This window comes from Carettochelys insculpta, chromosome 7 (genome assembly GCF_033958435.1).
Source record: "Carettochelys insculpta isolate YL-2023 chromosome 7, ASM3395843v1, whole genome shotgun sequence".
Lineage (NCBI taxonomy): Eukaryota > Metazoa > Chordata > Testudines > Carettochelyidae > Carettochelys > Carettochelys insculpta.
The window spans coordinates 22208096-22235450 of NC_134143.1; the positions used below are offsets into that span (position 1 = coordinate 22208096).

Sequence of the window (27355 nt, forward strand, 5' to 3'; positions counted from 1 at the left end):
TAACGGGAGATACCGCTACACACTGTACCAGAGGCTTCAGGACACCTCTTTCCACAGATGAAACCAGCACTTTGATCAGACACCAAAAGAAGCACCTCAGAGAGGCTAAACACCACATATGCAATCTGGGACAAATCAGTCATCTACCTCCAAACCACAATTTTAAAGCTTTGGTCAAGAGTCTGAATGACCTCTCCCTGGAATCAGCAACAACAATCTCCTCCAACTGCAAATTTGGCCATTATTTATGGCTGTTCTACCAGGCATGGGCCAGTATTACATCAGACCAGTGGGCACTAGAGGTTAGGTGGAAAAAAAAATCCTGATTTTGCATACTTTCCCACACACTCTCTCCAGAACCCATATTATGAGCATCTCCTACAATTAGAGGTGCATCCTCTCCTTCAAATGGATGCCGTAGAAACAGTTGCCATTTCATATCACAGAAGGGGATTTTATTCCAACTGCTTCTTAGAAAAAAATAAGTGGGATGGAGAACTATTCTAGATCTTGGGAAAACTCCCATTTGTATACAACCGCAAGTTCAGGATGGTCACTCTCACTAAAATTGTATCAGTGCTGGACAAGTCAATCTTTGACCTACAAAACACATTCGCCTTATCACAATATGCTGCATCCACAGATGTTTCTCACATTCAAGATGGACCTTGAACATTACTAAAACAGAATACAACCATTTGGCCTATCCACTGCCGCACAAGTCTTCTCAAAGACATTTGTGGTAGTAGCAGCATACCTCTGGCAACAAACAAGAAAATATTGCCCTTCCTGGACAATTGCTTAATCAAGGGCACCACATGCCACAGAACACTAATCTCTCAGCCTCCAGATCAATACACAGAAATCCACTTTGGAAGGCACACAAATGCTAGAGTTCATAGGAGCAGTGTTTCTGCAGCATTGATTCACTTTACTGCAACACTCATAACTGCAGCAGCTATGACCTCTGTGGTAAACTACACAAGACTATACATTGCTGCCTCCAAAGTTGGCTTGCCCCAATGTGTACACTTGCCCAGCCCAAGCTGGGCAGGTGGGTCATGCTTCTTCCACAGGTACTTCCTTCCTGTGGTGGTGGACAATCTGGAAACTTACTGACTGGCATTACCTTCCAACAGGCCCTCCTATTGTGTGTTACCACCATGAATGCATCCCTTATAGGTTGGGGCACTGAACCTATATCCAAGGCAAATAGTCATTACAAGAAGCCCCTCTACACACACATTTCCTGGAACTCCAGACAGTTGAAGTGCATGCAAACCCATTCTGCCACTAATACAGAACAGATCCTGTGTATTTTTGGCAACATTGTTTCATGCATGTTTTACATCACCAGCAAGGATGAGCCTGATCTCGCTTTGTGTGCAGCGAAAATGTCAAGCAATGGAACTGGTGCATCCGCAAAAATATAGCTGCAACCACTTCCTATTTACCAGGGTCCCAAAACACCATGGCAGACACTCTGTTGCCCCTTTTCAGAACAACACAAATAAGAGATCAGTCCCACTGTCTTCAGGGTAATATTCCTCAAATGAGGGTACCCTCAGTTCCACATTTTTGCAACTTAGAGAAACTACAAATGCCCCTAGTTTTAGTTGCAGAGTGGGGTCAGAACCAGGGTAACTGTGGGATGCCTTCCTCATCATATAGAGTCCATTGCTTCTCTACACCTTCCTCCCCTCATCCATACCACTGGTCTGACAAGTCATACAAAAGATACATATGGACCAGGCATACATGATTCTCATTGCCCCAACATGACCCAGGAAGACTTGGCTTTGTTACCTAGGTGACCTTGCAGTTTGCAAGCTTCACCTGCTACTCCTGTGACCAGATCTTCTCTCACAGCACAGAGACAAACACAATGCACCTGAACCCAACGATTGTGCTTTATAGTCGCAATATGAGAAGAAACCTGTTTCACCAGGGTAAAGCAGAGATTCTTAAATAGCCATCATTCCACAGTGAGATATACTTACCTGCAACAGTGGAAATGATTCTTCCTATGATTCTGACAAAAACTGTCTCCTTTCCTGGTGCCCCTACCCACAGCACTTGATTACACATGGTACCTTTTAAAGAATCAAGATTAGCCATCAGCTCCCTTAAAGTCCACTTGGTGGCCATCTCGGCTTTCCATCAGAAGGCGGATGGCCCATCCTGTCACTAAAAGCTTTCTCGTGGGAATCCAGAACATATACCCAGATGTACGGCAACCTACATCACTATGGGACTTTAACCACATCCACAAAAGTCTTATAAGACCCCCATTTGAACCCTTAGCCACCTAACCCCTTCTCCACGTTGATGAAGGTTGCATTTCTGGTGATGATCTCATCTATCAAATGCATAGGAGAAATAGCAGCCCTTACGGCAAACCCTCCTTACACTATTTTCACAAGATGAAAATTATGCTACAACCCCACCCAAATTTTTGCCAGGTCACCTCCGCTTTCCACATTAATTAACCTATGCACTTACCTGCATTTTTTCCTGAATCACACAAGGATGTGATTGAAGCATCCTTTCACACTGTGTGCTACTTTGACAGAACCAAACCATACTATAAGTCCACTAGGCCAGGGTTTCCCAAACTTTATATAGTTGGGACCCATTTTTTTCAGTACCTTTTTTGCAGCCCAAAAATATAAATGCATATTTTAAAAAAAGGAAGAAAAATGTGTAAATTTTCGCTGTTAGGTTATTCACAGTAACAATAGTACATAGCGATAATTTGTATATTTTCTAAGGACCGGTATTTTCCCCTCCCCCGCCCCCAAAAGGGCGGGTACTGAGCTGTGGACCACTCTTCGGGAAATGCTACGCTAGGCTATTTGTCTCCATAGTGGAATAGTCCAGAGGGCAACAATCTCTTCCCAATGCCTCTCCGAGTGGCTATCCACCTGATTATCATGTGCTCTATAGCAACCTTATAAACATCTCCCACAGATGCACATGCCACTCCAGCTGTGACAGCTTCTACAGTATTCCTTAATGGGACATTCTTAACAGGCATTATGTAGAACTGTAACTTGGCTTTTGGCACCCACCTCTGTAAACACTACACCTTCTCAAGTGGTCCTACCCTGCTACTGCCCTTGGTCTTGCTGTTCTATCCTCCATAACCAAGACATGACTCCAAAGCTCACCACCTTTATGGGAGCGCCCTATTCTACAAACACCTTGAGCGGGGCAACCACAGGGACAGCATTCGTACTAGTAGTAGCTACCTTGTGCACTAACAATGGTTCTATGAGATGTGTATCCCTGTGGGTATTCCACTATCTACCCTCCTTCCCTCTACTTTGGAGTTCGCCCGCTGAATTCTGTGATAGAGAAGGACCAAAGGGGCTGCATCACACATGTACAGAGTGGGTGCCAGCAGCACTGCAAAACAGCTATTGTAGATACACAGTGCAGCCAGGTACTGCTAGCAAAATTCTTCATTTGCTGGTGTGAGGCTGCACTGACACTGGGAGGGGAGCACCCACAGGGAGACGCACCTTGAAGAACCATTGTTAGTGCACAAGGCGAATAACTATTATAAAGGCTAATTGATATTTTTTATGATCTCACTTTTAATAAAGCAATTTTGTCCAGTGTGACAAATAGGACTGAAGAGCGATCGGGAGAATTGCTATTGCAATCGTTGCTGTTTTACTTTTTAAAAGTAAAGCTTTCAGAAGGATCTCTTTAATGCTTCTCTCTTTACTACTTAGTGAAAGAATGCGTGGATCACCTAAGCAGTGATGAAAATGAAGAGAAATTGGTTGCTTCATTATGGGGAGCAGAAAGATGTTTACGGGTCTTAGAAAGTGTAAGTATGAGCAGATATACTATCTTCCTGATGGGCTAGGGGGTTAATTTTTTTCTGTTGCATTATAGCATAGTCTGCAACAGAAGATGGTGGGGTTCTGTAGTGAAAATGTGCGTTAACTATGAGTTCATGTGGCAATTTCAGTCTGCATTCTGAATTTTTTTGTAAATATGGATGAGATAAAGTGATGAGTGAAGGAGAGAAATATGTTCACTGTTCCATCCCTCTTACAACAACAGTTCACTCCTAATATGTTTTTCCTTTTTAGGTAACTGTTCATAACCCAGAGAATCAAAGCTACTTGATAGCATACAAAGACTCACAGCTCATAGTCTCATCAGCTAAGTAAGTTTTCATAAAACGATTTCAGGCTTTCTTGAAAATGGTATGACAATAATATACACAAGCTATGTCTACACTATACACTCATTACTCTAGAATTTCTGAGTATTACCACAACTTGTGGAACTGAAATGATCATAGCAAAGTGAATATCGGCAAAATACTACCAATTGTCTGGCGTGCTCTTCAGTGCTTGCAATGGTAGGAAATTGAAGTGGGGCAGAAAGATATTGTAAACATAGCTAAAAGAAAATCAGTATTCCTTTGCTATTAATTGTTATAATAGTCTATGATAAAACTGTTGTTTCTACTATTTCCCTTCATAAGAAAAGTAGTGAATATTATATGCCAAATTCCTTTCTGTGCCACAGTTTTTCTGGGCATATGAGTTGTGGCCCATTAGTAAGCTAATTCTGGGTAGCTGAATGACAAGTTTCCTGGGCTCCAACATAAGTGAGAGAGACAGGCTATATTCCGGAGGAATTCTCTTGTTCTTTACTCTTTGCCATGTGTGGAATTTGGATGAATGTTCAACTGACCAGTTGCTACTAGATTGCATCACTTCTGTTCTACTTAAGGGATACAAAGAATATGGAACTGGTTTGAGAAGCTGGCCGTTAATAGCACATGGCAAATAGTCTCAGAGGAATAGCTGTGTTAATCTGTATCTTGACCAAAAACAAGCGGTCCTGTAGCACCTTAAAGGCTAACAGATTTATTTATTAGGTAATGAAGTTGCAAGGAAGACCCACTTATTCAGATTTGGAGTAGATAATTAGAATCTGAGTTTAGATACTGCAGTGGGGAAGAAGGAGGGAGAAAAGAGACGGGCACCTGTCACTAATAGGACCAGCAGAAGAAGTAAATCAAGTGGATGTGTGCCGTTCTTGTGAATAACAAAGGTGGGGAAATTGCCCTCGTAATGCATAAGATAATTGTGATCTCTGTTAAGTCTGAGGTTAAATGAGTCAAACTTGCAAATGGATTCCAATTAAAATATCTCCCTCTGTAATTTTGTGCTAAAATCTTTTTGTAGAAGAATGGCTACTTTCAAATCATTTATTGACTGTCCAAAGTGGTTAGTGTTCCTCTATAGGTTTATGTGTATTACAATTCCTGATGTCAGATTTATGTCCATTCATCCTTTGGCTCAGAGACTGTCCAGTTTGTCCATTGTATATGGCAGAAGGGCATTGCTGCCCCATGATGGCATATATCACTTCAGTGGATGTGCAGTTGTATGGGCCACTGGTGGTGTGGCTGATGTGGATAGGTCCCAGTGATGGTGTCTCTAGTATCTGGCAATGTGGTTTGCTCCAGGAATAGGTTCCTGGGTTAGTGTTTCTGTAATATATTGTGTGGTATTTGTATCTCAGATATGGTTGGCAGGTAAATCAGATATCTTGAGTACTTAGAAAAAAAAATCTGTGAAATAGTGTGATATGTAGAGGTTTTCATATTTGTGATTTTTTTTTTCATGCTTCCTCACTACATTTTCCCAGTGTTATCTGTAACTCTGCTGAAATCCCTGAAATTTCTTTTATCAACATAAACGTGATCTGATGAAGTAAAGAACTGAACTCATAGTCTAGGGTTGTGATTAAGTGTATTTTATCTTGGTGGAAAGTCATGGGCCTTTCATTATTATGAAATCAAAGCAATTTAACTCTAGCAGGTACAGAACAAAAATTAATTTTAGAGTAAATTTAAATAATACAGAACATGTTTTACATAGACATCACATTTATATCATTTTCTTCATCATGCACATATAATGAAAGATAAGCTGTTAACACTGTTGGTTTATTACATGCCCTCTGCATTTTCCATCTTCAGAGCATTGCGGCATTGTGAAGAATTGATCCAGCGATATAACCGTGCTGAAGACAGCGTATGTTTATCAGACAGCAAGCCATTGCCTCACCAGAATGTAACTAACCATGTGGGTAAAGCTGTGGAAGACTGTATGAGGGCCATTATTGGTGTCTTGCTCAACTTAACAAATGATAACGGTAAGGGATCTTTCCATATTTTGCACTTGTATATCAGACAGGTATAAGGTAGACTATTTGCACCACCCCTGTTTAGTCTCTTAAATTCTATAGTAATTTGGTCATGTGTGCTGGATCTTAGTAATACAGTAACCAGTAATTGTCACCAGAAATGGGATGGCAACTGGGAAATTACCAAGAATTGTATCTTGTATAAAGGATACCAATTCACATTTAGAAAAGATTTGTTTTAATGTTTCCATGATGATAGCATTTTTGTTTACTGATTCTGAAGCTTGATCCAGTTCTCTCATTTCTTCTGCACAGAGTGGGGCAGCACAAAAACGGGTGAACAAGATGGTCTGATAGGGACCGCCATGAATTGTGTGCTTCAGGTTCCAAAGTTCCTACCTCAAGAACAGAGATTTGACATTCGGGTGTTGGTAAGATAGTATTCTTAGTTAAGAAAAATGGGCAAAAAATGCTTTGTTTCGTGAATAGAAGGAGTGTGTTTGCCCCAGTTTTATGTGTATTGAACTACTTGAGCTTTTCATGATGAGGGCCATATTCTTAAGTTCGTATTGAGCTTTTATGCAAGAAAATGTCACGCTGAAGTTAATGAAAACATTACCCATATATGGTTTGAGGAAATGCTGTTTAGCGACTAAGGCTTTGGCACCTAAATATTATCCAAATCATGAAAAATAATTTCAGGAATAACAAGCACTTCATTTGAAGGACTAAACTGGGCATTTTAGAAGGAGTTTTAACATGGTCACTGTATGACTACACTCTGTAACAAAAATTTTAAAAGTTAGATAAAACTCTGCACGAACAGAATGCCCGGGAACTTTTGTACAAACAGAAGTTTTGCAGTAGAAAATGACAATTTATAATGAGATGGGACCCTTGCAGTACAAAATTTTTAATGACATAATCTGTATATATTTAATGTGATAAAAATTCACTGTTAATTGCATGAACAGGAAACAACATTTTATACGAACTTTAGAAGAAAATAGGTGTATTGTTTTAGTGTCCATTCGATTTTTAGATATAATTTGAATAGTTTTAGGCAGATTTTTTAATAGATTTGGGCAGATTTTTTTTAATGAATCTATTATGCCTCTTTTTGACAGTATTAAAGTAAATCTACTTTTATAAATGGAAAAAGAAAAATACATAGGCCAAGTTTTTCAGAAAAGTGAGCCAAAAATTTAGGTTCCTAAATCTCCATCATAAATGAGAGGCCAGAATTTCAAAGGTGCTGAGATGCTTTGAAAATCTGACCTCTTGTGCCTAAATATGGATGTAGGATTTTTTTTTTTAATTTGACCATATTTTGAATATCAGATCGTTTGATAAAGCAGTGGACATAAGTTGTTGAGCACGACACAGATAAATACAAATAAGATGCTTTTACCTGGTTCCTTTTTCTTCATGATACGTAATCTTTGACTTTTGATTCTTCCAGGGCTTGGGTCTGCTGATCAATCTGGTAGAGTACAGTGCTCGGAATAGACACTGTCTTGTTAATATGGAAACATCCTGTTCTTTTGATTCATTCTGTTCAGGAGAAGGGGATGATAGCATAAAGATAACTGGTCAGATTGATGCTGTTCAGGCTTTAGTACAAGTAAGTAACAACTTAGTCACAAAACCAGTTTTTTTCTTGTAATGTTGAAGTTACATGATTATGAATCTTCCAGAGAGGAACTGAGTTAAAAAAGAGGCAATGTCATGTCAAAGCTCTTTTTCTGTGAACATTGCAAAATTCTGAATCTGTTGTTTTTTTCCTCATAACTTTCACTTAATACTTCTTTGAATGATTGCTTATGTGTACTCCAACAGGTGTGTAATCATCAGAGAATTTTTCCATAATCGGTACCTGCCAGGTCCACCGTGGAGCCCCTTAGTGTGGCACCTTTATGGCATAGTATATAGGACATTACCAGTGCCCCCACCCTCTCAATTCATTCCTAGTGATGGTAGTTGGAATTTCTTCATGCTCTTGCTTTGCAAGCGTATTCTTGGTTTCCATCATTTTTTTCAGTTACTTTACAGTTCAGTCCTTGGTTGTGTAGTTAGGTTGCGCATGTGGTTTCTTCTTCCAGTTTACCTCTCCCAGTAGAGGAATGCCACGGTCTGATGGGTTCAAATGCCATGAGAGCTGTGGGAAGCCTATGCCCAAGAGCAGTCTACACTCTTTGTGCACCAAGTGCCTTGGAGAGGGCCATCAAACTGATAAGTGCCTTACTTGCAAGAGTTTTAGGCCTTGTACTAAGAAAGTGGGATCATTGCGTGAAGCTCCTGCTTATGGAGACAGTTCTCTGCCCATAACCTGTACCAGAGTCAGCACCAGCTGTGGTGATGAGCATCACACTGATCCTTGGTACAGGACCACTCTGCACTTCATAAACACGCCTTGAGGGACACTGCCACCATTCCTTGCCACAGGAGGGTTTGAGGATGCAGCACCATTCCCACTCACCAGTGCCACATAAGGAGACTAATGAGAGAGTCTGATCCCCAGTCAGGAGGACTCTAGTAGGGTGCACCACAAGTCAAAAATCCAAAATCGGAGTTTTGAGCCCCAGTGACATTGACTCTGTCTCCATCAAGGTTTTAAATCCTGTTGTGGTGCCTCCCTTGGTAGGGAGGAAATAATGGAAGAGTTAGACCTTCCCTCCACACCTGGCACCATTGAGGTTGTCAGGGATATTATTGCCACGATGGCATAGTCTATGATACAGCTGGCACCAGCACTGATGCCTTCTTTAGTGTTTGATGCATGACCCAGCACCAGCAAAGCCCTCACACCCCCATTCCTGCTGGCACCATCCCTGGGGGCCTACGCAGCACGGGCAGTCCAGCTCCAGGGAAGCTGATGATGATGTAGGGTCACTTGCTGTCCCTACAGTTTCATTCTCTGGTACCTTTTGGCCTTAGCACCACCATGGTTGGGCTCCAAGAACTCATTGGATTTCGGCAAGGAGTCCCAGTTGTCGGTGCAGGAGATCATTGAGGATGCTGCCCCTATGACTGACATCATGGAGAGTGGCATTGCCACTAATTAAAACAATCCAGAACATGATGAAGTATTGTGGCAACCCTCTGTGTCCATACCACCCACGGACGAGAGAGTTGAGAGGAGAAACTTCATGCTGTACAAGGGGTATGACCACCTCTTCATGAACTCCTAGTTGGACTCTCTCTTGGAGACAGTGAACAGCAAGGAATGGCAGGGGCAGGACCTGCACCCAAGCCAAAAAATGCTGAAAAGCTGGACTAATTTGGCTGGAAAATTTACTCCATCAGGAGTCTACAGCTGCAGTTGGCCAGCCAGCAGGAAGCACGTTGAGCCATCTGCCACTCCCAGCAGGAATTTGCGGTCCATGTAGCAAACTATTCATCAGAATCTCCCTGCAGGCAGCCTTGGACTCTGCTGAGTTGGAGGCCCATACAGTGGCTACTGTGACCACCGTGAGAAGGGGCTCATGGTTGCAGGTCTCTGTTATCCTCCCAGATGTCGAGACTACCATGAAGGACATGCTGTTCAACTCCGCAGAACTGTTTGCAGAGAACAGACTCCCACCTGCACAGCCTTAAAATCTCTAGGGCTACCCTTAAATCCATGGTGGGTCTACACTCTTGTACCTCAGAGGAGGCCCTTTAAGCCCCAGACCACTTCTATTCCTGGCAACTGAGACATGATTCTTCCTAACCCAGGAGCCAGAATCACAAGATGTGCTAGGCCCAGTAGAAGCAAGACAGGTCCCAGATCACCTCAGACCACTGGGTCTTGAGCACTGTTTGGGCAGGATATTCTATCCAATTCCCTTCCATTTCCTCTCACCCACCCTCATTTCCATTTCTTTTTCAGGGACCATTCTCATGATCACCTTCTTCTACAGGATGTGCAGTTGGTCATCACGCTAGGCACTGTGGAGATGGTCCCTCAGGAATTCAGGGGCAGGAGGTTTTACTCCCGGTATTTCCTTATCTCCAAGGCCATCGTCTGGCTCAGACTCATTCTGGACCTAGAGAAACTTGTAGCCTTTATCTGAAAGTTCAAGTTTCAGATGGCCATCCTAGTCACCATCAAACCCTCCTTGGATGTGGTGGACTAGTACATTGACCTTGACTTGACAGACAGGTTCTCCCACATATTATTACCCATCTCACAGGAGGCTTCTTGGATTTGTGATCAACAGCCATCATTATCACTTTACTGCATTCTTGTTCAGCCCCCCCAGGTGTCAGTGAGGTTCTTCAGGGTAGTTAAAAGCCCTCAACTCATGCAGTGTATTTGGCTAAGTGACAGTGTTTCTCTGTTTAACCTGTGGAACATGCTGTCTATCTGCACCTTCATGCTATTCTTTACTACTTCCTGCATCTGAAGCATAGGGCCTGATCATCTTGTCCATGAGGGTCCACCTGTGGGCCATCTTGACACTTCACCTAGTGGATGGTGGTAGGTATGTTTTCAAACACCTCATGGGTTGTGGAGGGAGGGTGGAGAGGAGTCCTTCAAGGGTCTGGACAGGCTGTATCCAAGTTACATACTTGGTTCACCAGTGTGACCTGAATCTGGTCCCCTCTAAGCTTATGGGACCCCCATTTGAGCACGTAGCAACCTGCTCCTTTTCATATCTCTTCCTGGAATGTGGCCTTCTTGGTACCCAGAACCACCATGGAACCACCATGCATGGTCTTTTACAAGGACAAAGTGCAACTACACCTTCATCAGGCATTCCTACCTAAGGTGGTCATGCACTTCCACATTAATCAGGGCACCTTTCTTTTGCCAGTGGTCTTCCTGAAATTCTATGCCAGTGATAGGAAGCGAGCACTCCATTCCCTGGATGTGAGATGTACCTTGGTGTATTACATTGACTGACTAGACCATTCTGTAAATCAACACAACTCTATTGCAATAAGTGAAAGAATGTTGGGGCCCGTCCTCTTAGCCCAAGAATTTCATTGTGGATCACATTCTGCATCAGGGTCTGCTACATCCTGGCCAAGGTCCCAACACTGATCTTGACAGCCCACTGCACGAGGGTGCAAGCTTTCTCATCAGTGTGCCTGGTGCAGGTTCCTATCCAGGACATCTGCAGGGCAGCCATGTGGTTGTCCATTCATACCTTCACATCCTACTACGCCATTACCCAGCAGACATAATACAACACAGCCTTTGGTGGGGTGGTCCTACAAGCAGCAACCAGGTGATCTTTAACCCCCTCGTCCAAGGACACTGCGAGTGAGTCACTTGTTAGAGTTCACATGAGCAATTATTTGGGCGGGGAGGGGAGGGTTACAAAAGGAAGGTAAAGGTTCTCAAAGAACAACAGTTACAAACAGAAGGTAAATATTTTGTATCCAGTTACAGTGCTTTTTCTTTTTTTTCAGTGCCCTGTATTACAGAAGCTGTTTCCCTTGTAAAGGACCATCTACAACCCTGTTTCTGACATTGAAAGCCTGCTTTCATTCACACTAAAGCTGTTTTTGTGTCTGTTTTTATCAAGTTTTGTTAAAGCTCACTATTTTTTTTAGTAAAATTATCACAGGCTACTTTTGTCTTGCATGCCTCCTTCCAAGAATGTTTTTTTAAAAGTACATCTTTATTGAATTTTAAGAAATTTTCTTTGACATAACATGTGGTTTATAAATATGCAGTACGCACCACAACAACTTCAGACCATCAGTTTTGGTGCATCCAGTTGTGCAGATTATTCCTTTGGTTATCACATTGACTAAGTCGTAGAACAAAGCCATAAAGAATTATTCCATCTTGAAACAGGCTCTTGCTCTATATCAGTTTATCATCCACAAACTGGAGTTGAAGTAGCTAAGCAGATTTTAATTCATACCTTCAGTTATTACAGCACTAGTCAGTGTATGAGTTTCCTTTTATTTACAATCATGCAATCTGAAATTAACGTCTCTATCCAGACTTCTTTCGCAAGTTAATACTTGTTTAGCAACATCAGCTCCAGTTTGTATGTAGACAAGCTTTTAGGTCAACACCTGTACAAAGTGAGGTGTAGATGTTGCAATAATTTGAGGTCACTTTCAGATTTTTGCTGATTTTGTAGATTGATATTTTTTCCCAGTTGCAAAACTGAAGGCACAATTTTGTTCAGAAACCTCAGATACAGGAGACATCAGTTATCAAAGTACTAAGCAGAGTAATAAGAAAAGAACAGTGCCTAAACATACACTTGTTTTCATGGGTAAGACCACAGGAAAGCTCATGACTCAATAATTTTTTTAGTATTTAAGGTTCTACAGGACAGCTTGGTGTCCGTTTTAATTTAAACCACTTCACCAGATATCAAAATTGTTTTGAATTGTAATCCTGTCCTCCGGTGTCATTAGTAAGACTAATACTGAAGAGCAAGACCATTGGAAGAGGCATGCATGCGAAGGGGAAGTTACGTTTCAAAATACTGGCACGTTGTTTAGGGCTTGGCAGATAACGAAGTCTCTCCTCAAATTCTCCTACCAGCTATTCCTTGAGCGTGAACGAGCGGCACAGCTGGCTGAGAGCCAAACAGATGAGTTAATCAAAGAAGCTCCTACTGCACAACATGATAAGAGTGGAGAATGGCAAGAAACAAGTGGAGAGATTCAATGGGTCTCCACAGAAAAGGCAGATAGCACTGAGGAGAAAAATAAGAAGGAAGAGGATGATGAAGAACTTGATCTTAATAAAGGTATATCAGTTGGTTGCGGTCAGCTGAATGGAGAAGAGGAGTGGCATGATTGCAATATAATTGCGTCAAGATTGCCTGTGGGTTTCCATTCTAATCTCTGCTTTCCAACGACTTACAACCCCTTGAGCCAGGGGTTGAGCAATAATTTCACAGGGAGGCTGCTCCACTTATTTCGATAAGTTGTTAGGGGCTGGCTCTGGGCTCCCGAGAGCGTTGGAGCTAGAGAAAGAGTGTGTGTGTGTGTGTGTGTGTGTGTGTGTGTGTGTGTGTGTGTGTGTGTGTGTGTGTGTGTGACACTTTGTGACTAGGTGTGAGACAGTGTGCATGCTGGCTACTGCTGGGTAGGTTTCTGAAAGCTGCCATGTTGTATTGCTTTAAGACAGGGAAAGCTTTTCGTGCTCTGGTGTCTCCTCTTTCCCCTCTCTGCCCAGATGGGGAATATGGAGCATGAGGAGAATAGGGGAGAGTGTGAGAGGGCTGGCTGCTGAAGAAATCTTAGAAACAGTGCACTGCCTCTTAAGACAGGCAAACATCACAGTCACTCACCATTCTTCAGATTGGAGCAGGTTTATTGTGCGTGTCCCTGCCCCAGCTCATGTTCTGCAGAGATGGAATACAGTGGTAGGGGGCTTGCCCTGACTTCATAAGCTGAGTGGGCCAGAGAGAAATGCTAGACAGGCCATGTTCTGCCCACTGCTGTTTTGGGCTGAAGTGTCCTCAGTTTGGCGTCTTGTCCACATGTAACAATTCTGAAAAGTTTGATCAAAACTATTTTAGTTGTTATGGAGTATGAGGAGAGAAGGAAGCAATACTTTTTCACTTTGCAGGATCCTAATCTCAATGTAGATTCTTTTCTAAAACCTTTGTTTCAATGGTATATTAATACAGTAATGTTTTGTATATAATGTTCTGGTGGCCATTTGCATGTGGTCTTTCTTTCCTGTTTCCTTTATTAATCTCTCTCTCTCTCCCCTCTCACTTCCGCCATTCACTCTTCTTTTTGGTTTTCTCGCTTCATTTAGTTTTTCTTCTCATCTCCTTTCCTCTTTCTTAGATCACATGTTCATTTCTCTTCTAGTCTCTTGCATCTTCTCATTTCCCTAATTCTTTTCTGTTCCCACAAATATTTCAGTGTCCCTCAGAATCTTTCCCCATCTACCTCACTTTTTTCCATGAGTCACACACCAGACAGTCTTTATCTCTCGCACCCCCAAATTCTCATCCACTTGCAGGTGTGGCAAAAATTTGTATATGGAAGGCCCTGGAGATACCCACGTTCCTGGGAGTCATTCCACAAGGAATGATATTCACCAGGCCTTGAAACATTTCCATATACAAATTTTTGCTGCATCTGCAAGTGGAGGCGAATTTGGGGGTGGGAGAGAGAGACTGTGTGGTGTGTGACCTGGGGAAGATCTTCAGCTGCACCATCTCTTTTCATCTTCTCTGTCCTCTTCCTCTCACCACTTCCTCCCTCCCCTATTTATATTAGTCTTCTAGTGCTTAGTTCAGATGTGCCCAAAAGTGTTCTTGGGCATTTGCTGGAAGATACTATATTAGTTATATTAAAGAAAATACATGAAGAGTAACTGTTATTTAGGTGGGTTGGAGAAATGGGGGCATGTCCTTCCATATTCAAATATATTTCTGTGTTGGTATTGTTTTATTTTGTGTATGTTAAATTGTGTATGTGTTACAAAGTTTATAATAAAGATATTTAGAGAGCATAGTGAATAATCTTGATGTTTCGGCCAGTATTCCCTCTATTAGTTCCAATGTGCAAGACCATGTGTGAGGTTGTTTGGTGTGTAATGGCTGTCATGTTTAAATATACATTATGTTTTGCATACAACTTAGTTTTTTTAAAGTTCTGTGGAATACCTGGGCTGAGGAAGGAACTTACATTTGTTCTATAATAATGTAATTCTTTGAAATGACATTGAACAATTCAGATAGTTCTTTCAAAAAGTACATACTATGTAAGCAGTTGCTTTTTCTTTTGCAGCCCTTCAGCATGCTGGGAAGCACATGGAAGACTGCATTGTGGCATCATACACAGCATTGCTTCTGGGCTGTCTCTGCCAGGAGAGTCCTGTAAGGAAACGACTCAATCTAAAATAATTTTAAATGTTCCTTAAAGTGGCCGCTTGCAGGAACAGTGTTTTGATTGAATTGGATTTTGTGTACATTAGGGATGTAAAATCTTGTTAAATTGGTTACTTGGTTAAACAGTAGACTGCTGTGGTCCAGCTGGAGCTTCCCTGCCCATGGTGCTGCCACAGGTGGAGTGGGGAGGGCACTCCAGATCAGTCCGTGGGCATGCTGCAGGTGTGGGCAGCCCCTGTCCATGGCAAAGGGGTCACTCCAGCCTAGCTGGGCTGGAGCAGCCTCCTCAGCACCCCTGCCCCCCCAGACCTGGGGCTGCCACAGAAAGGAGGTGCTGTGACTAAACTGGAGCCCCCCGTTCTCTGTGGCAGCCACACGGGACTGGAGCAACCCCCTGTGCACACTGAGTGGGGGGCAGCTTCAACCCCTACCAGTTAATTACCACCATACTTAGTGAACATTGGCTACATTGGGAGGGTCATGCTGGTGCATATATAGCTCAGAGCAAGGGTTATGGAAGTATTCTGTTCTAAACTGGTCTTCACTTAGTGTATACTTTTAGTGCAATAATGAAAACTGGAACAAAATTGATGAAGATATTTATAATCAACTCCTCTGATAAATGTTTGATAGTTTTAAGGAGTTAAATATTAGTTTTTCATGTTGTTCCGACACAGGCCAAGAAATTTCAGTTTTGCCACTGATTGTTAGAAGGCTGTATTCAAATATGCCCACATTATTTGTTTGAAGATGATTTGCCTTTATGACAATGGGAAACGTGCTGCAGAGCTAAAATTTAAAATTTAGGAAGTCAGACTTGTAAATATACATAAAAGTTTAGTACTGCATATGTTCAGTTATTGTGTTCAGAAACACAAGTGGGTGACTTTGACTAGGTATCAGACTTGTCAAGATGTACACTAAGTTTAGATATGGTCTGAAGAGCACTGTTCTGCTGTTTTATTATATGTTAGTTCTGGCACAGTGATAAGTGCAAACTCAGTATTTCTCAGGCCTTCAGAAATAGAAATGTTATGTGACTAGAAAGCACAGGTCTCATGCTGTCAGTAGAATACATTTGTCTGTTTTAATAATCAAAAATCTTGTGTACTCTGACTTAAAATGTTATGTATAAAAACTTGTAGTAACTGCTGTTGGCTAGAGGATTTGGATGTGAAAAGTCATCCTCAGGAATCCAGTGCCAGTGGGTATAGTGGGGAGATCTTATGTGTAGTGAGTCACATAAAGTGTATTAAGTGTAGCAATAAGTAACTCCCGGAAAGTGGGACTGACAGGGCGAGTGTTACTATTGCATCACATATTGAAACCTCTGATGTTAATTGTAGTGCTTGAAAATGATTCTGTATTTTAAAAGAACTGTTTGACTTCCTCAGATCAATGTGACTACTGTGAGGGAATACTTACCTGAAGGGGACTTCTCAATAATGACTGAAATGCTCAAAAAATTTCTCAGTTTCATGAATCTTACTGTAAGTAGTGCATATTTTTAAAATTGCCAGATGTGATATTTGTACTTCAAACTGCACTTTAATTTCCTATCTCTTACACTTGTTCATAATATTAATATTGATAAAAGCTTGCCAAAGCTTCTGTTAGTAATTTCTGTCTCTTGATGGGGACAAAGGGAAAGCGTAAGCTGATACCTTCATTTTTAATGCAGAACGTTCATTTGTCAGTCCTTTATTTTGCTAGTAAATGGAAGGAAAACTACTTCCTTGTTTGCCCTTGCAAGAGGAGTCAGTGGAAAATATTTCAGAATCACAGCACTAAAGTATATTTTCTTGTCTTACTAAAATGAGTATAGATTCTTGAAATGTTTATAATATATCATAAATGTGTGGGGTTTTTTTTTTTCAACTTCTGTTTTCTGTTACTTGTTTTCAGTGTGCTGTTGGAACAACTGGCCAGAAATCTATCTCTAGGGTGATTGAATACTTGGAACACTGCTAGATACTTAACTTCCGCTGCAGGCACTCTAAAGCTGGAGCTACCCTTAGACAAAGGAAGAAATCATGAAAGAAGTCCTTGAAGATACACCAGGACCATTCATCTGTGTCATGCGTGTTCAGATTATTAAGGGTACCTGGTCTCTTAACCATGCATTCAGCATTTTCTAAAAGACAGTTACTACATCAATCTGCAACTATCAAAAATGAGGGGAAAAGGTTCTGAAGAAAATATAGAATTGATGCAGTGCAGTATTTAAATATGTTTGGCAGGGTTTACCCTCCCTTTCTTTTTTCTTGCTTCGTTCATGACAAGTTTAAAGGAGAAAAAGTTGCTGCTGATAGTGCAACTGCTGTTTATTGTTGAGCCACTGTTTCATGCCAGCCAGGTGCAAGGCAGCTTAGCTACTGAGGTATCAAACAAATGTTCTAATAAAGAAGTTCTGGACAGCAGTATCGCTCCTATTTGAGTTTAATTTGCTCTTGCTTTTTTGTTACGCAATTATTCCAAAATCATAAAATATAAATTTTTAAATACTTGGTGATTTTAACTACTGTCTATATTTAAAATTGTTGGAATCCAAAGAGGCAAGGATTGGATTGTTTATATTTTTATACTGTTTTGATTGAAATTAGGTGGTTGAACTACTTCTCAGTTCTAAAACTGTCATGGCCTATATACTGTAAGCTGATAGGCCATAACTCTTCATAGTTCTAAAAGGCATACAAAAACATAAATACACCAAGCAGTTTAAGGGTATCTTACCATAAAATGCAGTAACTGTAAAGAGTGGTGCCCTGTTAAAGGACATAGTGAAATAATGTTCAAGCCCAGGGTAGTTTACACTTCATACTAAGCAAAAACTTTGACATACTGTTTTAATTTGTTACAAGGGAGCATTTAAGATATATTTTATAATACTCAATACAAAGAAATTGGATGTTCAATAAAGAAGCTAAAACACCAATGGGGATTAATGTTTCCAGCCAACATAATCTTTCTATTTCATTCTTCTGTAGTATGGCAAAGTTAGATGCATACAACACAAAGCCTTAAAATGCTGATATAGCTAAGATTTTGTTCAGGCAGAGGTCTAGTTCACAAAGCATTGTGTTTTGAAGACTTTAGTGGAACAAAATATCCCAGAAAATACATTTAGATGTTTTTTTTTAATATTAGTGTTTTTTCTTGCACTCATTATTCAGACCAACAAAATTGGTAATTATTTTTATTATGCTGGTCTTGAATACTTGCAGACTCTTTGGAGTTCTGAATCATTGTTTTTAAATACCTGTACAGGTAATTACATCATGTTACTCCACTGAATTTGTAAAACTTGAAGCCATAAAAATATTAGCTCTATGTATAATGAGGGGGAAATAACAGGAAATCTATCTGGCTTTTAGATCTTGTGTTATTTTCATGTATAAAGTTACAGACTCGTGCTTTTGTATCAGTGCCAGCTGTAAAAATTTTTTACATACAGTGGCTGCCTTCTATGTCTTCCTATTTTTGATAATGCAGATTGTTGGGAATTCTGTAAGGAAGTAACTGATTAAAGGCAAAAATCTTATGTTGGTCATAACTTTTTGCATTTTCTCTCATCACCTTCTAAAAATGTCGTGTACCAGTGTAACTTAGAAGGGAGTTTGAAGTTGTCCTTTCCCTTTGGGTGAAAATCTCAGTATAGAAAGAGAAATTGAGCAAAGTGCACTATATAAATGATTTCTGGCAGAATTAATTTACTGCATGTTTTGACCATTTTGTCTTCTGATTTTAAATTAATGGGTTTTCATTTCTCGTTCAAATTCAAAATAATTAAAATAGTTAAGTTTGTGTGCACACAGGACAAGAGATGAAATATAGATAAAATGAAAAAAACAAAACAAAAAAACCCCCCAAACATGGGGAACTACATTTCTCTGTTACACTGGTAATTATTTGAATAGGAATTGATTTACCTCAGTGTTTAACAGTTTTTTTTTTAAATAACTAATTGTCAAGCACTGACAACTGAGATTTTTTGAGGGTGGGGGGAGAAATCACCCTGTGAACTGCAGTGCATTTTTTGTGTGTTTAAACCCTCAAATAACTCTGCATTAAAGGGTACTTGAGGCCAACTTGCAAATTAAAGTTTTAAAATAACTTTTTTCCATTGTAAATATTTGTGTAAATATTCTCAATTGGAAATTAGAACAGTAGAGTACTTTTCTGAATCCAATCCTATTTTTATTTTATACAGTATTTCTCAGCTGTGATCTTTGGAGCAAAAGCCAATGGCAGGAAAAAATAGTTTGTACCAGTTTCACGAAGTATGTCTTTGGGTTTTTGTAAATAATTTTAACTCAAATAAAATTGCTACTTTCAATATACATGTTGTCCTCTAACATGTGAGAGAGCATATTTTCTCAGTGAGAAATTGCAAAGGGAGAAGGGCTACATCAGCTGAACTGCCAAAAATGAATGTTGATGATAAAGCCTGATGTTAGTGTTCCACTCTGCATTGGCGTGTGAAATCCCAGCATTCAGTTGGTGGTCCCAACCAATCATTTTCCAAACCAGAGGGGATTGAACTGCTCTGGAGACATCACACTTGGCATCTTGACAAGAGTTATGGAGTTCCTCTTGCAAGTCTTCAGCTGAGGGAGATATAACCAGAACAATGGAAACTCATTAACACACCATGAAAATGAGGCAGTCCTCACTATATCTTCATGGATGGTAACTGACTTCCTCTTCTGTCTTCTGTGGAAAGAAAGGAAATTAAAAGCGATAATGCTGTGTGTTAGTCTGAATGATGATATTTTGATCTGTTCAGGGTGGATTTTCTGCAGCACCTCTTCAACTGATCCAGCTAAATCTTTTCTGTAAGACAGCTGCAAAGTACAGTAGAAGTCAAAAACTTGAGAGAATGTGCGAATGGTATTGTCATTTTGTTACCATTCTTGCTCTGTTAACTCGCATCAGCATAATGGTATTTTCTCTTTGTGCTGTAGAGAGCTGTTAATAGAGTTCCCAGTGCTGGAGCACATACATCATTCATAGAAAGTACTGCAGAAGGCAGTTGTATCATTATGTACTCATAAATGTTGCTAGAAATTCTTAGCAGATTCAGGAGGAAAAATATTTCCACTCTAGTAAAGCTTTATATTTAGACATGTAATGGGAGCAGTAGGTCTCTGAAATAACCTTGGAGTTTTTCAACTTAATAGAACAGTTTTGAGGATCTTATAGAAGAATAAGATGCAATAGCTGATCAAATAGATTGCTTGAAGATTGAGTTTGAGGCAGCTTTGCAATGTTTGATTTATTTCCCAAGAAAGTAGTCTGGAACTTTCTCTGTGTGAATACTTGATATATTAAAAGCCTAACTGTAAAAAACAGACAACCAGGGCATACATTTCAAAGCTGATGTAATGGGGTTTTATTTGATATGCTGCCAGCAGCTTCTAAAGCCCATGGCAACGGAAATTGGACAGTGATCACAACGCTGTCAATGATTTTTGGTTTTGCAATATGTTTAATATCAGTGTGAAGAACCATTGGAATAGTAGTGGGGTTCTGATCAGGACACTCACCTGGTGGACTGCATAGGACTCTTCAGTCTCAGTCTTAGCCAACTGAGGTAAAAATGGTTTTTCATATCCAATTCACCAGCAATTTCTTTTCCTTGATATGAGCTGTTTCTTTGCTGGACTCATATTCATCCCCTTACACTCTGCTAGCTAAACCCCTTTAATAGGAGACCTGTTTCCATTTTCTCCTTTGTGTGGAACTCCTATGGCATTTCTTCAAACACTGATTCACCCATCTCATCTTAGCAACATGGCCTCTGCACTCATGTACCTCCTCTTGAGTCTTGATAACTGTTAGGACTTCTTCCATCCTTTGTTCCTTTTATATCAAGCAATAGTGAAAGGGAAGATCAAGGTTCTGTATCTATGAATCCTCTAACACAGGGCTGGGGAAGTTACAGCCTGCAGGCCAGATGTGGCCCTGTCTTCCCTTGATCTGGCCTATGACAAGGCTCAGTTTGTTTTAGGTTTTTGTGTATTTGGGTTTTTTGTTTGGTTCTCTGGGGCCAGGCCAGTGAGGGGTGGTTTTTGTTTTGTGTTGCTTCACACTGGTGTGTGAACCCCAGTGATTTTTCTTTGAGTCAGTGTCTCATGACTGAAAATGGTTCCCCATCTCTTTTCTAACACTTTCAGTCTACTGATAAAAACTAGTGCATTTGCCTGGAAAGACATGGAGAGAACCATATATACAGGATTATGTTAGGAAGGTTTTCAGGGTATGGGGTCCTCGTCTACATAATTCATTCTACAGCACCAAGCACATTTTTGGTGCTAACCTAGGTACATCAAACCATACTAGGATTTTCCCTCTAAATAAAGGAAGAGGTTCCAGGAGTGATATTTGGTAAGTATAGTTCGAGTGATTGGACAAGTGTCTTCCAACATGTGGCAAGCGTATATCCAGAGGAGATCCATCTTGCCTTAAGTGCCTAGGTAAAGATTGTTTACAAGATCAGTGCAGCATCTGCAGGGGGTTTAAGCCCTGGACTAAATGAGTAAGGGACTAGAGATTTAAACTTCTCTCCTTGGAGTCTTCACTCCAGCCACAATCTCAGGAAGCATAGTAACAGAGAGGAAGCCGTGCTAGTCTATACACTATCAAAACAAAAAGCAGTCAAGTAGCACTTTAAAGACTAGCAAAATAGTTTATTAGGTGAGCTTTCGTGGGACAGACCCACTTCTTCAGACCATAGCCAGACCAGAACAGACTCAATATTTAAGGCACAGAGAACCAAAAACAGTAAGCAAGGAGGACAAATCAGAAAAAGATAATCAACGTGAGCAAATCACAGAGCGGCGGGGTGGGGGGAAGGTCAAGAATTAGATTGAGCATCTGCATACTTGGCTCAATCTAATTCTTGACCTTCCCCCCCCCCCCCCCACCCCGCCGCTCTGTGATTTGCTCACGTTGATTATCTTTTTCTGATTTGTCCTCCTTGCTTACTGTTTTTGGTTCTCTGTGCCTTAAATATTGAGTCTGTTCTGGTCTGGCTATGGTCTGAAGAAGTGGGTCTGTCCCATGAAAGCTCACCTAATAAACTATTTTGCTAGTCTTTAAAGTGCTACTTGACTGCTTCTCAGGAAGCAGTGTCAGCCCCATGGTGTGCAGTGCACTGGCCTTGGTGTGGGAGGCTTCAGCACTATGTAGGGATGAGCAGAAGGAATATTGGCATTGTTCCCCTGCACAAAAGACTGATTCATGAGCTCAGTACCAATCTCACTCCCTGGTGCTGCAGAAGAAGGGGGATGCTGACTGGGGTGATTCGTGCAAGAAAACCACTAGGTACGCTGAGGTTTTGCAACCTGCCTCTGACTACCACAGACCAAGCTCCTCTGTCTGGCATGATTTATTCTGGTACCTTAGGCAGAGCTGTCCAGTCCAATCTCAGTGGGCTCCAGTGCTCAAGGTGGTGGAGGAGGACTTGGACTTCCCTCCATGCTCTATACCTCTGAAGCAGCCGGACACCAGATAGAGCTGATGGCACCGTTGCTGTTGTTTTCCATGGATTCTGTGTCACTGCCTGTGACACTGGCCTCAGCACCACGTTGTACCCTTGGCACTGACACCTACAGTGCTGTGTGTTGTGCTCTTGGCTCCAATCCTGCCTCGGACACCACCTCTGACAGATCATGCCTCTGCTGACTGCCCCAGCACTGTGGTTAGCTATGGAACCAAATGCAGCCCGGCACCACAGGAAGACTGCTATGACCCAGTTCAGCCATTCCCCTCGGTAACTATCTCCAGTGCCCTCCAGTTCTGCGCCCCATGATCTGTCTCAGAGTATGCTTCTGACTTGGATGCTGAGTCCTTCATGTGTTGCAGCTTGCAATACTGGTCCTAATCACTGCTCCTGGCATGTCAAGCTGATGTGCCCAATGCACTAGTAATGTCCTGGTCTACTCTTTGGCAGACCCCAATGAAGTGTCCGTTTTGGACAGCATGGGCCTACTATCAGAGTCAAGGCCCACAGCCTGTTTTCAGGACAACCTCCATGACCACCTCAACCTGAGCACCTCTTTCAGTGACCTCGGTGTCTCTGGTATCTCCTACTAGTACTGAGGACCCATCTGGTGTCCAGGTGAATCCTGGGGAGGGGGCGTCACCAGTCCCTTCTTTGACTGCCTTCTAGCAAACTTCATGCAAAGGACGCTGCCAGGGAACCTGAGGGTCAGTAGGACTAGCACAACATCTTCCTCACCAGACGAAGCAGTGTTATGTACCTCCTTCAGTGGCCTCTAGGCCCACCAGTATCTGCTGAGGGTGGGAGGCCTCAGCATGACAGCCAAGGAAGTTGTCAAAGACTCAGATTTCATGATGGACATTTTGTTCATGAGGGCCCTAAAAAAGTGGCCATGTCCCTTCTTTGCTCAGGTATGACTATTTGCTTTTGTTGTTTTATTCTTTGAGGCCAGTCAACAATCATGTCCTGAGAAATTACAATTTTAAATATAAAAATAGTATTAAGTATTTGACTATATTAAAACTATATAAAAGAATAGGTAAAAATGTGGGTTAATCCATGGATACAGAGTTATTGAGAACCAGTAATCCATGATAAAAAACAAAATTTCCGTACTTGAACAACTAACTCCTCAAGGGCAAGTCCAGGGAGCAAGTGGCACAAGTAAGTTCCTCATTCATGAACCTAGGTCTCATTCGGAACATGACCAAGTCCACATTGCCCAAAGAATCAAGTTCATCGGGTCCCTCTGTTCCACACAGGTGACAGTCTTTTTGCCTGAGGCGCATTTCCAGGCCATAGCAAGCATCATCAGTGACTTCCACTAGAGCCTGAACACCACAGTGTGGAACTGTATGAGATTGCTGGGCCATGTGGCAACCTATGCTCATATGCTGAATCATGCCTGGTTACGCCTTCACCCACTGCAGACCCTGGCTAGTGTCAGTGCTCAAGCCCTCCAGAGAGTCTCTGGACTGCCTAGTCACCCTTCCTCCAGCAACTTTGTAATTTCTTAACTGGTAGCTTCAGCCACTGGTGGTGTGTGCAGGCACCCTTTTGCCAAGCCTCAATTGACCACCTTTCTCGTTGCAAATGCATCAGACACAGTTTGGGGTGTGCATTTTGGGTGCAGAGTTTTTCTTTGGACAATTAATGGAAGCTGCCAGATCACAGGCCCTGGTTCTCTCAGAGGACTTCAGTAACCTGGGCATCTGCTGGGAGACCAATACAGCAGCGCACAGACAATCCAGGAGATCTTGGAGAATGATGAGTAGAGCTTCCTACTGTATGTGCTGAAGGAACCAACCAGCGGCCATGCTGAGCTTGACCTGTTGTTCACAAACAAGGGGGAATTGGTAGGAGAGGTAAATGTGGGTGGCAGCCTGTGCAGCAGTGATCATGACATGGTCAAGTTCAGGATCTTGACCAACGGAGGAAAGAAGAGTAGAACGCAGATTTTGACTCCCTCAGGAAACTGATGGGCAGGATTCCCTGGGAAGCTAATATGAGGGGGAAAGGAGTCCAGGTGAGCCGGCTGTATGTTAAAGAAGCCCTACAAAAGACACAGAAACACCATGCCAATGTGCAGTAAGAAAAGCAAATGTGGTGAACAAGCAGCTTGGCTTAATAGAGAAATTTTGGTGAGCTTAAACGCAAAGAAGACGCTTACAAGAAGTGGAAACTTGAACGCATGACTAGGGAAGAGTGTATATGTTGCTTGAACATGCAGGGGTGCAAACAGAAAGGCCAAAGCGCACTTGGAGTTGCAGCTAGTAAGGGATGTGAAAGGCAACATCGAAAGTTTCTACAGGCATGTTAGCAATAAGGCGGCGATCAGAAAAGGCATGGGGCCATTACTGAATGGGGAAGGGGAGCTAGTGACATGATGTGTAAGAAGCTGAAGTACTCAATTCTTTTTTTTGCCTCTGTCTTCACAGACAAGGTCAGCTCCCAGAATGCTGCACCAGGCAGCAGAGTATAGAGGGAAGGTGGGCAGCTCTCAGTGGGGAAAGAACAGGTTAAGAACCATTTAGAAAAGCCGGACATAAACAAATCCATGAGGCTGGATCAAATGCCTCTGAGGGTGCTGAGGGAGTTGGCTGATGTGATTGTAGAGCCATTGGTAGTCATCTTTGAAAACTTCTGGCAGTTGAGGGGTGGGCAAACAGGCAAAGGTAGTGCCCTTATTTTAAAAAGGGAAGAAGGAGAATCTGCGGAACTACAGACCTGTCAGCCTCACCTCAGGGGATCCTCAAGGAATCCATTTTGAAGCTCTTGGAAGAGAGGAAAATGATCAGGAGTAGTAAACATGGATTTACCAAAGGCAAATCATGCTTGACCAACCTCATTGCCTTCTATGATGAAATAATTGGCTCTGTGGATATGGGTAAGGTAGTGGATGTAATACATCTGCACTTAAGCAAAGCTTTTGATACGGTCTCTCAGTAGTCTTGCCTGCAAGTTAACAGTACTACTGGTTGGATAAATGGACTGTAAGGTGGCTAGGAAGCTGCTGAGATCATCAGGTTCAACAGATAGTGATTACTGGCTTGATGTCTGGTTGATGATCAATATCAAGCGGAGTCTCCCAAGGGTCAGCCCTGGAGCTGGTTTTGTTCAACATCTTCATTAATGACCTAAATGAGGGGCTGGATTGCACCCTCAGCAAGTTCATGGATGACACTAAACTGGGGGAGAGGTAGATATGCTGGCGGTAGGGATAGGGTCCAGTGTGACTTAGACCAATTGGAGGATTGAGCTGAGAGAAATCTGATGAGATTTAACAAAGACAAGTGTGGAGTCCTGTACTTAGGATGGAGGATTCCCAAGCATTGCTCTGGGCTGGAAACTGACTGCTAAATGGTAGTTCTGCAGAAAAGGACCTGGGGATTACAGTGGATTAGAAGAAACAATGTGCCTTTGTAGCCACAAATGTTAAAGGCATATAGGCCTGCATTAGTAGAAGCATTGCCAGCAGATCTAGAGAAGTGATTTTCCTGTATTCAACACTGGTGAGGCTACATATGGAATACTGTGTCCAATTCTGGCCCCTCCCATTACATAAAGGATGTAGATGCATTGGAGAGAGACTAGCAGAAGACAGCAAAAATTCTTAGTCGTCTGGAGCACAATGACTTATCAGGAGAGTCTGATGGATTTGGGTTTATTTAGTCTACAGAAGAAGAGTGAAGCAAGGGATTTGATAGCAGCCTTCAACTATCTGAAGCGGGGTTCCAAAGAGAATGGAGAAGGGGCTGTTTTCAGTCATGAGAGATGCCAGAAGGAGGAGCAATGATCTCAAGTTGCAATGGGAGAGGTGTAGGTTGGCCATTAGGAAACACCATTTCACCAAGAGGATAGTGAAGCACTGCAATAGGTTCCATAGAGAAGTGGTAGAATCTCCATCCCTAGAGGTTTTTAAGTCTCAGCTTGACAAAGTCCTGACTAGGATGATTTAGTTGGGATTGGTCCTGCTTTGAGCTTGGACTTGGCAAAGCTGAGTTTGCTTGATTCTACGACCTCTAGATTCAGGATTTATGGTCTTGGTCAGAACTGTCACAGTACATCAACGTGATTGAGCTCACAGCAGTTCTTCTGGCCTGACAGGAGCTACTGCCCCACATGCAAAGCAAGTGCACCTTGATACAGACACCACCACAGAGATGTGTTTTACTGACAGCTTGGCCTTTGTGCCTCCTACACCAGGAAGCTTTTTGATTGTGGAATTTCTGCATAGCCCCCTATATACACTTTCAATCTGCCTATCTGCCAGGGATGCAAAACAACCTAGCAGATGGCAGAAGGGGTGGCTGAGGCAACTAAATGGTCCCTCAGGGTGGATGTAGTTCTCTATCCTTTTTCCACAGGTTGGGCAACCTGTTAGCGAGTGATTCACTACAACAGGAAGTGCAGATGGTTCTGCTCATTTCTGAACCACAGCTGGGGCTCCATGGTGGATGTCTTTTATCTCTTATGGGCGAACCAGCTCCTCTCTGAAATTCCCGTTTCTGTTACTCCATGGAGCCTTCCTCAGGGTTAGGCAGGACAAGGTGGCTGTCATCCTCATATCACTGGAATGGCCCAGATTGCACTGGTTCATCACTTACTGTCCCTATTAGTGGAGAGGCTGAAGCTTCTTTCTTTACTCCCAGACCACATAATAGAGTTGTGGCCAGCTACAGCATTCAAACCTGGAGTCGTTCCACCTTGCAGCATGGCAGTGCAGATTTGAGATGAAGTGCTCACTCAGTCAGGGAGGCCTTAATAGGTAGCCACAAGCCCTCCACCCGTGCTATCTGCCCCTAGCAAAGTGGAAAGACATCTTGCTTTGGTCTGTACATGGAGGTATGTCCCC

The 27355-nt window shown here is 42.1% G+C and overlaps 1 protein-coding gene across 1 annotated transcript in view; it reads left to right on the forward strand.

Moving 5' to 3' along the window:
- WAPL (WAPL cohesin release factor) overlaps positions 1 to 19334 on the forward strand; it is a 145912-nt gene extending 126578 nt beyond the window's left edge. The window contains exons 11-19 of the mRNA XM_075000129.1: positions 3741 to 3838; positions 4107 to 4183; positions 6017 to 6192; positions 6499 to 6614; positions 7646 to 7807; positions 12683 to 12890; positions 14896 to 14984; positions 16391 to 16486; positions 16902 to 19334. Of these exons, the coding sequence (XP_074856230.1) occupies positions 3741 to 3838; positions 4107 to 4183; positions 6017 to 6192; positions 6499 to 6614; positions 7646 to 7807; positions 12683 to 12890; positions 14896 to 14984; positions 16391 to 16486; positions 16902 to 16967 (1088 nt within the window). The 3' untranslated portion in view covers positions 16968 to 19334. The remainder of the gene's footprint in view (positions 1 to 3740; positions 3839 to 4106; positions 4184 to 6016; positions 6193 to 6498; positions 6615 to 7645; positions 7808 to 12682; positions 12891 to 14895; positions 14985 to 16390; positions 16487 to 16901) is intronic.
- Positions 19335 to 27355: the final 8021 nt, after the last annotated feature.